Below are 16585 nucleotides of genomic sequence, written 5' to 3'. Positions count from 1 at the left end.
ATAGCCAAAAGAGTATAGCCTACATTAAAATAATAATAATAATAATAATAATAATAATAATAATAATGATAATAATGTTGCATTAACTTGTTAGGCCTACATAACTATGACCAATTGGATACTGGAACAGTGAATTATTTGATTATGACTGGGCATTTCCCTCAGAGCGGCCTGTTGTGCTAGAGCTGGAGCAGTGCAGCAGCATATTAGAAATCTATTGCAAGTCATGGATAAAGTCAACATTTTGTTACATTTAACATTTTCAAATCTCTCTCTCTCTCTCTCTCTCTCTCTCTCACACACACACACACACACACCACAAGCATGCACGTACATACACACACACACGAGGGCACACGCACACACGCGGACACACACACACACACACACACACACACACACAAACGCATACTATTATTTATATATTTATTATTTTACCGCAATGCTGTCAACGTCTTTGAATAGAACGTTAAATGCCCCACTGAAGAGCTGGGGCCAGAACACTACATACATTTTTAAAAAAATAATAATTTGGCACTACGTTATTTCGGCGGAAGAATACGTTGCACGTTGTGGTCTACTCTCTTTTGTTGATGCTAGAGAAATTGCGGCTAATTCTGTGTGGGGTTGCGCGATTGGTTACTCCAGACCTGCAATAGGATATTCCATGTAAGGAGGTCTATGATTGGTTACGTTAGATCTGCAATGCGTCAAGCAATGGCGCTCAATTTAGCTTTGGTGGTGGATGTAAGAATACATCATTGGTAACCATAGTTGGTTATGCTGTACATCCTTTTGGTTGTTAACATATTATCGTTAAACAATAATTGCGACTGACAGTTATTTGGTTGACTCGTATGCTTAGGGAATATAGATCTCTTCACGGCTCTCCTTGAGGATGTGTGGTGTAAAATGATTGGCGACTGGAAATATCACGGAACTATTTGCAAACCGTCGCGGAATTTAAAATAACAGACAGGTCCATCTAAAATGTTATTCGTAGCCTGTAGTTGAACGTTGAATAGATGGTGTGTTGTATAAAATAGCGCGTCCACTAGGCTGGCAATAAGGCTGTGGTTATTGTAGGGTAGGCTACATTCTTTTTAACACTTCTGATGTGAAGTGTAGCCTAAACCTGCGCTCAAGACTTGGCTGTCTGTAGTTATTTCAACTGGTGCACCATCCAGTTTTGTGATCAGGTTACTAACGTCGGGGTGAGCACGTAGAGAACAAAATCTTCATATATTGACGAGAAAAAGGCCTAAACTGGTTTGTTGTTTAACAAGTCAAAAAAGTCAGTCTTTCCTAAATAATGAGTTACAGTCACAATGACAAAATTAACATATTCCAGAATTCCACATTTCCACTTAATGCAAGACAACTCGCAGCTTATGACAACCAGGACACTGGGAACAAATAAATGCGCACATGAAAACTGAAATGATAAAGCAAATAAAAGTCAAACATGACTTTTATTAATTATTTCCTAATGTTGATAGAAATGACAGTAAAGCCTACACAGGGGGGTGGAAACCATGTGGAAACATATGCGCAAGCTGTCAGATCAAAACTTGCGCGTGTGTTTGGGTTGCGACTTGTGACGTAATATTTCTGCGACTACTTTCAAGTCGTTTGCAAGACGAAATGGCCCTCTTTCCAGCGTTTCGTGGAATATCAACTAAAGAAGAAGACAATTCGGTGAAAGGTAAGGTCCGAATGAAGTGAAGTTTGACATTTCGCGTAATGATCAACATGTCATAGCCTACACTTGTTTTCATTTGAGCACGTGACTGATATTGCTTGTTTCTGTGGTATCTTGCGGGGAGAACGCCTGAAGTTTGCTACACATAGGGAATTCGACTTCAGTTAGGTTGTAAAAAGAAGTTATACATTAAGAAAATACTGATGGTTAACATAAGGCAGTTTACATGTAGCACTGACTTGCAACGTTCATGAGGCTTGTCTGTGTTGTCTCTTGAAATGAATCATAGGTCGTTCGACCCACACCACACTGAGGGTAGCCTGCACATTTCTAATTCAGCGGTATGTTGATGGGCAGTTATATAGCAGCTATCAGTCTACTTTTCTGTATTTGCCATAGGTATTTAGGTATTATGGTTAAATTGAAAGCGGCTAATGTATAGGCCCTACTTTATATTTGAATATGTTGATTAAATAGGTAGAATAGTATATGGCCCATAAAATATGGGACAGATTTTACTTGAAATCTGCAGTCCCTATGCCAGATCTTTGGTACCCTACAAAGGAAATCTAACCTTCCAATAAACAGTGCAAGAACATTTTGGGTGCTGTAACGGACATGATTGGGTTTGTCGGATAAGAAGTAGACTTGAACACTTTCAAAATGTAAAATATAGCCTAGATGTTTGCCGTTAGCCTGTAGTTCAGGCCAGGTTCAGGCATGCAAGTAGGTGACTTTACACCTGGCTTCATTAACGAATTAAGTGTTTATTTCTGTTTCATAGGCCTGCATAACACAGAATATTTGATATGGATGCTGTGATTATAAAGCTCTCTTGTACTCCGCTTCTGAAATACAAGTTTAATGTGGTTCCATAAAGAAGACAATGTGTGTACAAAATGTATAATTGAGTCATTACAGTCATTGACTGACACGGGGTTTGCTCCAAATTGTTGACTTTGCAACAGCAGTGTTCTGTTCAAACAGTAGTGTTTGCAACAGCATCCCACCGCATTTCCCCAAAAAGGAAAAAAAACAAATACCTGTCTGTCTTCATCTTTTTACGCTCTTATTTTGGACGATGGAGAATAGTGTGGCATTGTTTGTTGTTATGATATAAAAATTATGATTTTTGGTTTGAATATAGGAGATAAGTAGCCTAGGTTCTAAAAGCTGTTTCATGAGACCATGCAATGCTGTGTTTTAGAGGGTCATGCGTTGTTACCAGAATCTGCTAATAAGTATACCCTCATCCCCAGGTCTAATGTCTCATGCTCTCATGTTGTTGACAAGTAATACCAGTAAAATACTTTCTTAAAGAGTTTTAGTCATAAATGTATTCTGTAAAATACAGCCCCCCTTCAAAAAATACCTGGACTGACAGTCTGGCTACAGAAGTCAGTGTTGTAGCAGATCGACCATATTGTTTTGTGCATATTGACCTGGAGTGACTGATGCATCAGCGATCTCCTCTGTGACTGCCTCAATAAGGACTGGGGGGCTCTCTGCATCCCATTTGGCTATTTGCAGCTGTGATTAATCCTGTACGCTAAAACCCCTCTGGCTGAATAATTGCGATTGATTGGTCATCTCTCTCTCTCCCTCTTCCTCTTCCTCTCCCTCTCTCTCTCCTCCTCTCTTTTCCTCGCCTCTCTTCTCCTCTCTACTTCTCCTCGGTCCCCTGACCAGCAGAGACAGAATGGCTGAGCAATCAGAGTTTCCGCTCTGATGATGCCCTAGCGCTCCATCACATTGTGTTGGAGAAGGCCAAGGAGGCTGAGGAAGGGGAGCCCAGGTGATGCAGTTTTTACTCCCCGCTTCCTCTCTCTGATGTTCTGTTTTTATGCACTGTACTGTAAGCCCTATAGCAAATGTGTTTCATCAAAGCCATAGAGAATACAGTAGGCCACACTGATATCCAGCAAGCTGTAGGATCAATTTATACAAATGCAAACATAAGCCATGGTGACCGCTAAAAGGCTAAGTAATGCATGGCTAACTGTGGGTTTTGTCCCTGTGTTAGTGTCAGTGATAAAAGTTACGGCAGAATCTCTGAGCCAGAAAGTGAAGATGAAAATATCAGCGGAAGACACAGGAAACGGAAGAAAAAAGACAAGAAGAAGAAGAAACACAAGAAGCACAAAAGGAAGGCGGGAGAGCGCTCGGACAGTGATGACTCACAATCGGACACGGTCTACCCGAGCGACCTGCTCAAGAAGAAGGAGAAGGAGGCTCAGAGGTGCCACTGCCTTTTGCAACTCTGCTCTCTCTCTCTACCTCTCTGTCCACTTTCTCTCTCACACATACAGTACACATGCGTGCATTTAACACACTTACTTTGTGATTACTTTGTGAATATAACACAATAATGATTAAGTGGCAAACTGCTCGGCCTTTGGTCTTTGTTTAGCTTAGCATACAGGTTTACATTTCAGGGCTGCTCTATTTGCCTCCGGCAGATTTATTCAGACTTCCAGTTGTCTTTAACTTTAAAAGGCTCAACTCTATCTGTACTGTGGCAGTAAGAAGCTATGCTCTGCAGAATCGCCATCAATCGGCCTCTTTTTAATCGCTGTACTTCCCTCCCTCTTGTTCCCACTTGCACGCACACACACACAGGCACACGCACACGCACACGCACACGCACAGGCACACGCACAGGCACACACACACACACACACACACACACACACACACACACACACACACACACACAGAGTTGTTTCTTTCCCTATTATACCCTCATCCCTCTGTCTCTCCAAGCCCTTCTCCCTCTCATCCTCTCTCCCCTCCCCCTCTCCTACTTTCTCTAGCTATTTTTCTTATTCCCTCTCCCATGGCGAGGAGTCCGTTTTGTTTGACGCTACTGTTTCCATCACGTCGTATCTCGGGGGCTTTGGGGGGCTTCGTTTGCTTTCCCTGCTATTTCTGACACACACACACACAGACATACTCATTTGTAACACTCTTGTTCAGATGTGTAAGGACTCCAGAGACGCCCAAGGTAATGCTTAATGCTTGTATGCTTTTGTCTTTTGTATTTATTTATTTTTATTATGGGGTTGGGTTGCCTTTTGCAGACAGGAGTCTCCAGTGGAGGTGGTCCGCCAGGGCAGGTTCCGATGGCTGGACGACCTGGAGTCTGCGGCGGATGGCTTCTTCTGTGTGGACAGGAAAGCGGACCCAGCCAACTGGCAGTACAAGTCTCTCTACCGCGGGGACGTCGCAAGGTGACCCGGGAGCTCTTGAGTGTACCGCGCGCTGAACGCAACCCTCTAGCACAGTGGTTTTCAAAGTGGGGGGGGTGCCAGGGGGGCCTCAGCAAGTTGGAAGGAAAAATAAAAGCAATAAATAAATACATTTACATTTTTTTTTAAATATACCTATTACTATGAGGGGAGGCTGTTATACAAGGGCATTATAATAATTTGTCGCATATCTGAACATTATATTTTCCATGATAATGACTGGGAATAATAGTAGAGTGATGGCTCTTATATAGCAGAAAGCCCCAAATGCAATTTTTACACACTGTATGCTCCATCGCGAAATGCTTGTGGCTAAAATAATTATTACTGTAGGATTAAGTTAATGTATTTTTACATTTGCCGTAGTATTGTCCATAGGTTTAATAACACATAAAGGGGGTCCTTGGCCAGAACCTAGTGGTATTTGGGGGGCCTTGTAGTGGAAAAGTTTGGGAACCCCTGCTCTAGCACACAAAGCCCTTTACATCTCAGCTGCACTAAGGGCTGCTGCTTTCACCCCACACTCCCTGGATTGTCGTTGAGGCTGCAGCCTTGGGAACGGATTCAAACATCCCAGGGTGCAGATCCAGACAGCGTCATTGTGCAACCACCATTACTAAGAGAGGGAGTGTCCAAAAGTTTATGCTCGCCAGTGTTTGACAATGGCTGTTGCACAATGTTGCTTTTGGGAAATTCACCCCAGATCTGTTTTTTTCCCCCAAATATGTGTGTTGGGGTAGGACACAATATAGAGTCAAATTTGGACAACGTTATTCCACAAAACAAGTTTAGATATGTGTTGTGTGCTTCTGCTTCCATTTTTAGTCTGTCCGACAGGGACACACTTTGCTCTGAGAAATAGCTGCGGTTGGAAAGGTTGCTATGGCAAAAATACCCTACAGGAATGTGAAAAAATAGATACCGGTATATAGAAGATTTGTTTGACTCCTTAAATACCATTTTTTCCCCTTGATTCATGGGTGTCTGTGTTTGAAACTAAATGAGTGATTTCATCGTGTGCGAGTTTGGTCACACATTCCTTTTTCAAGTTCACCTGCTGTCCTCAGAGGAACTTAACAGGGAGCTGAAGGCCATTCAAAGAGTGTGCCAGATTCTCCATTAGGACATATTGAGAGCCCTCCGTGTATGTGTGACTGTGAGCGCTACTGTTTGTGTGTGGTCTTTTGCTATTTCAGGATAGTTATGAGTGTATTTGTCACTAAATCAGTGAATGGGTGTCTTGGAGAGTTGGAAGAAGAGAACTTGAGCATCTTGTCGTATTAGAGACATAAATGTTCAAGTTTCATCCTCTCTGTGCTGCCACCCAGTCTCACCCAGTCTGGCCGTACCACTGCAGCCCCCTGGCAACTGTGCAGGGTGAGGGCATCTTGCCATTCTATGCCCTTCTCTCCCAGGTAGACCCCCCCACCACCCCTGTCATGCGGCATAGAAATGAGTGAGGTGTTTGAGGTTTTTGGAATTTTTTAGTCCTTCATCTTTTCATGTTCAGATAATCACCATTGTTACCAAAATAGCGTTTTTTAACTTTTAAAAAAAAAAACGTTTTTAATGTTACAGTGTAAGTCTTTGCTTTAAAAACAGTAAACAGTTTATGATGGATTTAAACCAGACATGATCTGGTTGAAGATCTCCCTATTTGTACATTACTTGTTAGCTTACAGAAATAACAGGAACTGCGCCGTACACCTGTGATTGCTGCAGTTCTTGACAGTCTCTGCTGAAAGGACACATACGTTCTCCATGTTCTTTAGTGTCAGTTGCAGGACCAGTTAAGCTCTTCATGAAGATGTGGGAGCAGTATATTATACTTGGCACCCTAAAGAACCGCCACTGCTTCAGCTCCTGGACCAGAGCCAAATGACTGAGGAGTCAAAAGCAGCCATCTGTAACTCAATAGACTGCAATCAATACTCACTAACGCTCACACTTGCTCTCTCACAACCTCACCACGTCTCTAGCTTTCTTTCTACTCCATTCTCAGATACCGGCTTCCCAACACACACACACACACACAGGCGCACACACAGGCGCACACACCCACGCACACACACTAGAAAGAGAGATATCAGATCGATACCCGATGAGTACACTCTTATTGATACGCTAGCTGCAGCTCAGTTCAGCCTGCTGCAGTGGACGGCCTTTCCCTGCTCCTGAAGGTCACTCACACCAAGTGAGGAGGGGGAGAGGGGAGCGGGAGCGTAGTCATCATCAGCCTCTTTATCAGCAATCAGCTACTCAACTCGGCTACTTTATATATATATATATATATATATATATATATATATATATATATATATATATATATATATATATATATATATATAACACACAACACACAATTCATGGACATTTATATTATATTATATTTACCGGTATATTATTACGTCTGGTCCCAATGATTTTTCCACATATTTCTCACGTTTTTACTGTTTTTACTGCTTTTAGGGTCTGTACTTGCAATGCAACCCAAAACCACTCACTCTATTTTTATCCGACCCCCTCAACTCCTCTGTGTCTCAGGTACAAGCGGAAGGGCAGCTCTTCTCTGGGACTGGACGCGCGCTCACAGGCCGTGAGCTGGGATGAGCCGGCGGGCCAGGAGAAGAAGCGGGCGGCACCGCGCCGAACTGAGCGCTACTACTCCTCCCAGGCTCGCCAGCTGCTCCGCTCCGACGCCCTGCCATCCCGGCCACCGGCACCAGGGGGCAGTGCTGAGGAGCCCGGCGGCACCTCCTTCATCCCCCTGCCCTCGCTCTCTGCCGAGCAGGAGGCTAGCGCTACCGCTAAAGGCTCGTGCTCGTGGGTCAACCCGCTGGGCGTGTACGACGTGGGCACGGCGCTCTGGCTGGAGGGCAAAGGTCAGGCGCCCGCGCCCCACCAGGAGAAGGGTGGAGATGAGAGGAAGAGCGCGGACACGCCGGAGGCCAGGCTCACAGCAAGGGTGGAGGAGCTCAACCGGAGGGTGAGGGAGAACCCCACCGACACAGAGGGGTGGCTGGAGTTCATTCGCTTCCAGGTACGCCTTTGGCAAGGAGCCTTCACATACCTCTCTCTCTCTCTCACACACACACACACACACAACCCTTTAAAGCCCCGTAAAGACCTGTTAATCTCTCTCATACACACATTTGCAGGTGCACATGCAAATAATTATTGACTTGGTAACTTAGAGATCTAGTTGTCTTAGCTTTGATTTTGGGGATGCAAAATTGTTTTAGTAATCAACAACAGTACTATTACCTACTTTTAATTTACCTACTATTTTAAAGTAATTTCGACCCTTCCTATGTCTCTTGTGTGTCTCTCCTCTATCTTGGCACAGGATGAGTTTGCGGCGTCAGGGGCAGGGCTGGGCAGCGGCGGTGGTGAGGCCGACGCTGCCGAGCACCGGCGTGTGTCCACGCGCGCGGTGCTGGAGAAGAAACTGGCTGTTTGCGAGCGAGCGGTCCAGAGCAACCCGGGCTGCGTGGCGCTGCAGCTGGCCCGGCTGTCCGTGTGCCGCGAGCTCTGGGAGCCGGCCGTGCTGCTCAAGGAGTGGAAGAAGCTGGTCTTCCTGCACCCCAACAGCGCCTCGCTGTGGCGCCGCTACCTGCGCTTCTGCCAGGGCCACTTCGGCTCGTTCGCCGTGACCAAGGCCAGCGCGGCGTACGGGAAGTGCCTGACCACACTGGCGGCGTGCGATGACGGAAGCATGCTGTCTCACCCAGCGCTGCCCGGGGCAGAGGAGGACATGTTGGGTACGTCCCTCCCCTCCCCTCCTCTTTATCCTCCAGTGCCCCAATGTTCTGTTTATCCTTCTTTTCCCTCCTCCATATCTCCATCTTTATTAATCTTTAGACTTTATTAACATCCCATCTTGGAGTAAATTTGGGAGTATATTTGTATTTTTTGAGTCTTTGTGATAGAATGTCTTCTCTGTCTTTGCTTCTGTTGTTAACTCCCTGTTTCGACCCTACTTTTATCCTCCTTTTCTCTCCATTCATTTCCCCCTCTAATATTCTGTACCTTATCCTTCTAATATCCTTATCTAATATACTGTAAGTGCTTTTCTCACTTTCCCTTCTTTCCTCCTGTCCCAGTCTCTCATATTTGCCTCTCCTCTTTTCCTCTCCTTTCCTCTCCTCATTTCTCTCTTCTCTTCTTGTTTCTCTCCCATTCTCTTGTCACTCCTCCTCTCTCAGTGTGTGAATCGTCAGTCATCATCCATCTCTTCTTAGTGTGGTTGTGACACAGGCTAATACTGTAGATGACCCGCGCATGATGGAGAGTGTGTGTGTGTGTGTGTGTGTGTGTGTGTGTGTGTGTGTGTGTGTGTGTGTGTGTGTGTGTGTGTGTGTGTGCGTGTGTGTGTGTATTTCAGGGATCCTATGCAGTATGGAAAAGTATGGAATTTGATTGGAGTATTTTTCAGGTCTGGAGAAAAGAAAAGAGGTTATGGAAAAAAATAGTTTGTGTTTTTGGACTATTGCATCTACAATATTTGCCTGTTCACCAATGTGTGAGACCACACTGAGAACTATGAACTGTTCAAATATGTTTGAGGTGAGGTTAGCTTTCAACTTTACACTGCAAGTAATTTATACTTTACCCTAGTTTTTAAAATATAGTCAAATATAGTAAAAAAAAAAAAAAAAAAAAAATTAAGTATGGAAAATATGGAATTTTGAAATGGAAAATGTGTAGGAACCCTGGTATTTGCATACTGGTATGTAATAAGATAAGGGACAGTGAATAATCCCGCTCCATTTGCATAAAAACACACGGTGCACAAATATCCTTTCTTTCTCTTCTTTGCGCCGCTCTCTGTCTCTTGCTCTGTCCTATTTCCTGTATCTCTATCTGTCAGTTTCATAGTCTGTCTCTGTCTGTCTCTTCTGTATTGTCCAGTGAGCTGCTACCACATTGTCTCTTTACTAGACTAGATCTCGAATACAGCACCTCACCACATCACTGTTTCTTTTGTCAGAGCTTCTGGATGAATTGGTTTGAGTGTTTTTTTTGTTGTTGTTCCTGCTCCCGCTCAGTTGTGAGTGGAGCAGAGTGCAGAGTTAGCATGTTGGTGTGTGCATTAGCCAAATGAATATGTCAGAGGCGGGCAACCTGTGGACGACGGCACTCTTGGACGTGACGGATCAATCTGTGAAAGCCTTTTAGAGGAGCTGTCAGCAGCGCCAAGGCTGTGAGGGGGGCCGCCGTTGTGCTGTGTGCTTCAGAGGCACTCCGTTGTTCTGCAGGAGAAAGCCTCGCTGTGCTGATTTACTTAACTGCTGAGACGGAGAGTATTTTCTGTTTTTCAAGAACGCTGAGGTGGACAGTGTGGTGTGTGTGGTCACAGGGGCCCTCTGGTGGCCACTCTAATAGTGCACGTCAGGTGACGATTGCGATGAAGTGATGATTCTGGTTTTCTGTTCCTCAAAGGTGCAATATATTACAGTAGGGTCTGTTGTCGAAAGGATGTATTATCCACAGCAATGGCGTGGAACCACGAAGAAATAGCGATTTTCCTAGATCATGTGTTCCCATCAAAAGAAGTTAGACATATAGAAATATTAGAGTGTTAGAAGAACCTTTTTAAACAGTTGCTTTGGAATGGCACCACCATTACTGGTTTGAAGCTATTGGTTTTGAAAGTAAAAGCTACACTATAGAGGTAGTATATATTCTGTCATTTAGCAGGTCCACTGTTCTGATAGCCTTCTGCTCTGTCTGTGTGTGTGTGTGTGTGTGTGTGTGTGTCCCTCCCCCTCTAGACATCTTCCTGCAGCAGTGTCATTTCCTTCGGCAGGCAGGCCACTCAGAGAAGGCCGTGTGTCTGTTCCAGGGCCTGCTGGATTTCACCTTCTTCAAGCCGGACAGCGTCAAAGAGCTTCCCACCAGACAGCAGGTAACACACAGACACAGACACACCCTTGAGCTCAGCATGGTAATGACATGCACGCACACACACACATTCACGCACAGCATGTGTGCTCAGTGCGTCCCTGTTGTGAGTCTTCATTCACACTCCTCCTTGCTACTTTGACCATTGTACAGCTATACACAGCCCACAAACAGCAATAACAGAAATGCAATTAACGCTCCGCTGCCACCCACCTACCCATCCTTCCCCACTGAGTGTGTGTCGGTGGGATTACTGCTCATATTTTCCCTCTGCTCAGAAATAGCTCCTGAAGAGGAGGCACCAGGCACCAGGCCGCCCTGTGCTGATGAGCTTGGGATATTGTGACGCCAGGCGGGCGCAGATGCTTGTTTTTGGTCGGCGTGTGCTGGCGAATGACAAGCGCCTGTTTAGGCGGCGCGATAATGAGCCCGGCAGGAACAGACGAGCATTAATGTCCTGCTCTCTCACTCTCTGTAGATCTGTCTGATGAGAAATGTGACTGTGCATATTTTGTGACTGTGAGGCGTCACACATACGTGTCCTGGACCAGATGAGCACATTTCAGATGCTGATTAGCTAGCGTTGTCTTTATCAGGAAAAACAACAACAACAACACCACTTATTGTTTTTACACTGTGGTCAATTATGTTCTTGTTTAGATTTGGGATTGACATTTGTAGAATATCAAGAGTGCAACATTGGCGAAACAAAATCAGTGTTGTTTAAAAACACCTTTTTGCATCTGTTAGGTTAAAAACTAAGTCTGTAATTTTGTTTGCTTTTGATATCCTAAAGTCTAGTGGTCTTCTTGAGTGGTGTCATTATCATTTTTACAACTTTGTCTTTTCAGAGGTGTATGTTCACAGTTTGTCTTGCAGTACTATAGGAATACCTAGCATCACTTTTGGTGTTGACCTAAATATCCCCACATATTCAGGGCACAACTAATATGTGACACTGTCAGAGTCCTTAGGGAAATGGTTGAGTTCATCTCCGACATCCATCCTTGTGTTTTAAGCACACACCCCCATCCCAATAGCAGTAGAGAAATCCCTCTACGATTGGCTGGCTGACATGTCTATCTCCATTCGGATTGGTTGGCCATGATTCCCTCTCGCCCCACTCTCCTCTTCCTCCTGCAGTATGAGGCAATGCTGCCCTTGGCCCCGTGCGCTTGAAGTGCTGACTGCATTAGATTAGCGGCCATTAAGATGGCGGAGTTTGGCCCTTTGAAGCTGACGCGGTACTTCGCCACGACTCGCTAAGTGATTGGAAGTGTCATTCGCTCCTGGTCCGAGGGGGAATGTCATCTTTTATTATCGACTTTCACTCATTCCACTCTACCACTCTCCTCTCGCCAGGGCAGGAGCCATTGTTTTTATAGATGTTGCTTCGTTCTATAGTCTCTACTGGGCTGCTTGATTTAAAACTGTTCTTTCAGCGTTGAAACAAACCAATACGATAGAAATTAAGTTCCGACCAGCAAGCTCATCAAACAGCCAGACGCACATGCACATGTAATTGGAGCCCTTAAGAATACAGCCGTTAAATGTGTTGTGACATAAGTTTGGTACGTAAGTGTGTATGTCTTTTGTGTGCGTCCACAGAAGCCTACAGTCTTGTAGTAGGTGTTTCAATGTTCGTCATTAAAACAATCTGATGTGTGTTAACTCTGCCCTGGTACCCTGGTTTGTCAGGTGGAGTTCTTCGAGCCGTTCTGGGACAGCGGGGAGCCGCGTGTGGGGGAAAAGGGGGCTCGGGGCTGGAAGGCCTGGATGCTGCAGCAGGAGAGGGGGGGCTGGCTGGTCCCCAGTGAGGCAGGTTAGTCGACAGACTCCGGTTTGTGAATTAACACAATTGGCCAGTTTCCCGTATATTGATTAAGCCCAGGCCTAGACTAAAGCTTTTTTCAATGGGTATTTTTATTGAAGTCTTTCAAGTTCTTTTAGTTTATGACTAGGCTTAATCCATGAATGGGAAATTGTCCCATTGAGTATAATCATAAAAGAAAATATTATATACCGGTATTTTAACTCGTCCAGATATTGTTGTATATTTCTATTTATTTTCTGTGACAGATGAGGATGATGACGATGAGGGTGATGATGAGGAAGTGAAGGATAAGACTCTGCCCAAGTGGAGGATCTGGCTGGATGTGGAGACAACACGTGAAGCCAACCACTGGTTGCCGTGGAGACCTGACAAAAGCACAGGTCAATCAGAGGAAGACTGCGAAGATCCCGAGAGACAGGTACTGGTCATACATACAAATCTCATCACTCACTCTCTCTCTCAAATCTTATCCCCACACACACGATGTGACCCGATGAAAGCAGTGTCCCACATACACTCACCTGCATATCAGTCCTCCCTTGGTGTGTTGTTGACTTCTGACCGGCGCCATCTGACTCACCTCCGCAGGTGCTTTTTGATGACATCGGCCCTTCCATGATCCGCGTGACCCGGCCCAACCTGCAGCTCCATCTGCTCGCCAGCTTCCTCCACTTCCTGGGGCTCCCCGTCCTTGCGTCCACCTCCTCCTCCTCCTCCCAGCTCCGGAGCCTGCTCCTGGACGACCTCTCCCTCCTGCAGGACCAGCGGGACCCCGAGCGACCTCTGACCTCCATTCACCTTCAGTCGTCGTCATCGTCGTCACTGTCCGGAGTCAGCCCAGTGGGCCACATGACTGTCCTGGGCACACCGCACAAACAAGCGGGGCTGTGCAAGCCGGGCGAGGAGTTTGTCCAGAACGTCCTGCAGCAGGTGGCGCCGCTGCTGCCTGCCGAGGACAGGGCCGTGCTCCACCTGAGCTGGCTGCAGTACGAGAGGCTCAAGGTGAGCGCAGTGTGCCGTGGTGTCCTCCATCCTCACGTCACCCCTGCATCCTGCTCCTGTGTGCTCCACTTTTCACTCTCCTAACCTGCAGTGCAGCAGCTTCATATTGGGAGGACCTGATTTACAGAACTGTCAAGTGTAGATCATAAATCTGAGACTACCCAAGGCAGTTTTTAGCATCCTCGTATCAGTTTCCAGCATCTTATCCTTTTAGAGCTTAAGTTGAGTCTGTTTATCCTCTAAGAGCTGAAGTTTAATCTGTATGTTCACTCTTTGTTGAATGAGGGCATGTTGAATGAGGGCATGTTTTTGTCATGTGCTATTGCATGAGCGACACACGGCCATTTAGACAAATATTTTTGACATACTTTCTGATAAATAGGCTCTTGCTCACAAACACGTACGTAACATGTAGATAGGCATCCACAAACACAAAATCATGCACAGAATATATGTCCATATAACACCACTGGGATTGGCAGTCAGTTGTTTATGAACAATCCTTCCTTCTTCCTGGCTTCTCTGGCAGGTTTTGAGGTGTGTGCGCAGCGGGAACAAGAAGCGCCTGCGCGGCCAGGGCAAGCGCAGCAAGCGGCTGGCCAAGCGTCTGCTGAAGGAGCCGGAGAACCGCGGGCGCCTGGGCCTGTGGCGCGAGTACGCCCACCTGGAGTGGCTGCTGGGCAACCTGGAGGAGGCGCGCAAGGTGTTCGACACGGCGCTGGGCATGGGCGTGGCCCGCGGGCTCAAAGACACTGCGCTGTGCCACCTCTGCCTGCTCTATGCCCAGTTAGAGGTGGAAGAGACGTGGCGGGCAGAAGGACAAAGCGCTGCAGGAACTGCCCCTGCGTCGTCCGCCGCTGTGCATATTTTGACCAAGTTAGCCGAGGAGGCGACCTATACCCCTTTCTCAGGGCAGGTGGCTCCGGTAGCCATTTTGAAAGCCAGGAAGTCCTACGAGCAGGCTGTGGAGGTCTGCTTAGCTGGGCTGGAAGCCGGGCGCTCTAAAAAGGCCCAGCATGTAGCAGGACTTGTAGGCTGCTATGCTCTCTTCCAGTACTTGACTGTGGGTATGGACGCCGCTAACATGGTATATAGGCAGGCCAGAGAGAGACTGGGGCAGCATGCTAGTACGACTCAGCAAATTACCTCGGTAGATAGCAGTAGTGCTAATGCTAATAGCAGTAGCGGTAAGGCTAATAGCATTAGTGTTACTGGAGAGTGCGAGGCCCTGGCTGTTCAGCAGGCGGCGCTGTTGCGCCACCACACCAGCACCTCCGTGTTCCCCTTGGTCCACCTGAGGGAAGCACTCACCTCAGCCCTCACTCACTTCTCCACCAGCGCCCCCTTGTGGCACCTCTACGTGCAGGCTGAGGCGCGGTACCACAGTGCGGGTCGAGCGCGGAGGTTTATCCACAGCGTGATTAAGAGTGACCAGAGCGTGGTGCCATACCTGTTTGCCGTTTGGGCGGAGCAGGGCAGGAAAGAGCTGCTGGACTCTGTGCAAAGGTTAGACTGATGATTCTAATGTAGCTTCCCCCAGAAGATGTTATGTCTCTTTCAAAGACAATATTTGAATTCAAAGTGAAAATAGTCTACTTTGTTTGTTTGTTTGGTTTCCTTAATATTCAGGTCTGGTGGAATTGGAGATACTCTGCCCACAATACCGGAAAACGGACTGAGCAACCGTATCCGGTCGCTGTTTGAGGCTGCCACGGCAACAGAGGAGGGAGCCCAGTGTCCGCTGCTTTGGAGGATGTACCTCAAGTTCATGGTAAACAGACACAGAAAGCTGTTATAACTGTTGACATCTAAGACAGATTTCGTCGAGTTGATTTTTAGTCTTAGCTGGGCTACATTTGGCTGGCTCTCCAGATGAAACACCTGTGAAAAAATAGCAGTCTGAACTATCAAAAGCAAGTCTGCATAAGAAATTGAAAAAGAAATGCATAAGTGCAATACTATGATGCATGCCAAATAACTTGTTATGAAGAGGCTACAAAACTCCAAAAAAAATCTGTAGTGGAAAAGGTGAATGGTTGTCAAAAAGCTCTCTAGATTTGAAGAGTGAGATTTATTTCTAACAGGCTTCAGAGGGCAACAAGGAGAGGGCCAAAGGGATCTTCTACAAAGCTCTTCAGAACATCCCCTGGGCCAAGGTACGCATGGACTAATCATATCCTATACAAATAAAAATTATACCTTTTAAGTCCCTCTGAATTTCAGAGGTTGCATTTAAGCTTGCATTACTCCATATTTCTGAAAAGTAAATGTGTGTGTGTGTGTGTGTGTGTCTGTCCGTCCGTCCTCAGGGCCTGTATATGGATGCAGTGCTGCTGTTCCCAGATGCTGTGACTGAGTTCCTGGACCTGATGACTGAGAAGGAGCTACGGCTCAGAGCACCGATGGAGGAAGTAGAGATCCTGCTGGAGGATTAGCACTTATTAACCCTACCCATAGTGCACCAAAGACAAACAGGAAATCCCTCTGAAGGGTGTACACCTCAAAGCTACACACTGTGCCGGATTGGCTCACAAAAGTGGAGGAGATTGTCACATCAGATATGTGCAACGCCACAAGTTGATGCTGGCTACCTGCAGATGTATGACCTTGTTTGAATGAATTAAAATGTGAGTGTGTGTCTGTGTGTTCATTTTATAATCATTACAAATTGATTTCACAAAGGATGCACAACTAAATTGATGTTGATTATTTTTGATAATCATAGAATTTCTGTATGTGAAAAATATTTTTGAATGACAAAATAAAACATATTAAGGAACCTACACCTCCCATTTACTGAAATGGTGTCTTCATCTCATTTTGCTACATACTGTATATTCTATGTTGAATAGACCATGTATATGCAGAATTGATTCCTACATCATTTCATATCTA

General features: G+C 45.9%; 1 protein-coding gene across 2 annotated transcripts; it reads left to right on the top strand.

The window, feature by feature from the left end:
* Nucleotides 1–769: 769 nt before the first annotated feature.
* Nucleotides 770–16473, top strand: nrde2 (NRDE-2, necessary for RNA interference, domain containing). Of its 2 annotated transcripts, none has more exons than XM_048228456.1 (14): nucleotides 770–1705; nucleotides 3395–3497; nucleotides 3726–3941; nucleotides 4783–4932; nucleotides 7495–7990; nucleotides 8297–8711; nucleotides 10725–10858; nucleotides 12553–12676; nucleotides 12934–13106; nucleotides 13277–13690; nucleotides 14220–15196; nucleotides 15320–15461; nucleotides 15775–15846; nucleotides 16000–16473. In XM_048228456.1, the coding sequence occupies exons 1-14, from the start codon at nucleotides 1645–1647 to the stop codon at nucleotides 16123–16125; spliced, it is 3603 nt and encodes a 1200-aa protein (XP_048084413.1). In that variant the 5' UTR covers nucleotides 770–1644; the 3' UTR covers nucleotides 16126–16473. The 2 variants fall into 2 exon arrangements, with proteins under 2 accessions (XP_048084413.1, XP_048084412.1); XM_048228455.1 differs by having other exon boundaries at nucleotides 3392–3497.
* Nucleotides 16474–16585: the final 112 nt, after the last annotated feature.

The sequence above is a fragment of the Alosa alosa genome, chromosome 19 (assembly GCF_017589495.1).
Source record: "Alosa alosa isolate M-15738 ecotype Scorff River chromosome 19, AALO_Geno_1.1, whole genome shotgun sequence".
In the NCBI taxonomy this organism is placed as follows: Eukaryota; Metazoa; Chordata; class Actinopteri; order Clupeiformes; family Clupeidae; genus Alosa; species Alosa alosa.
This window is presented reverse-complemented; position numbering and strand designations above follow the sequence as displayed.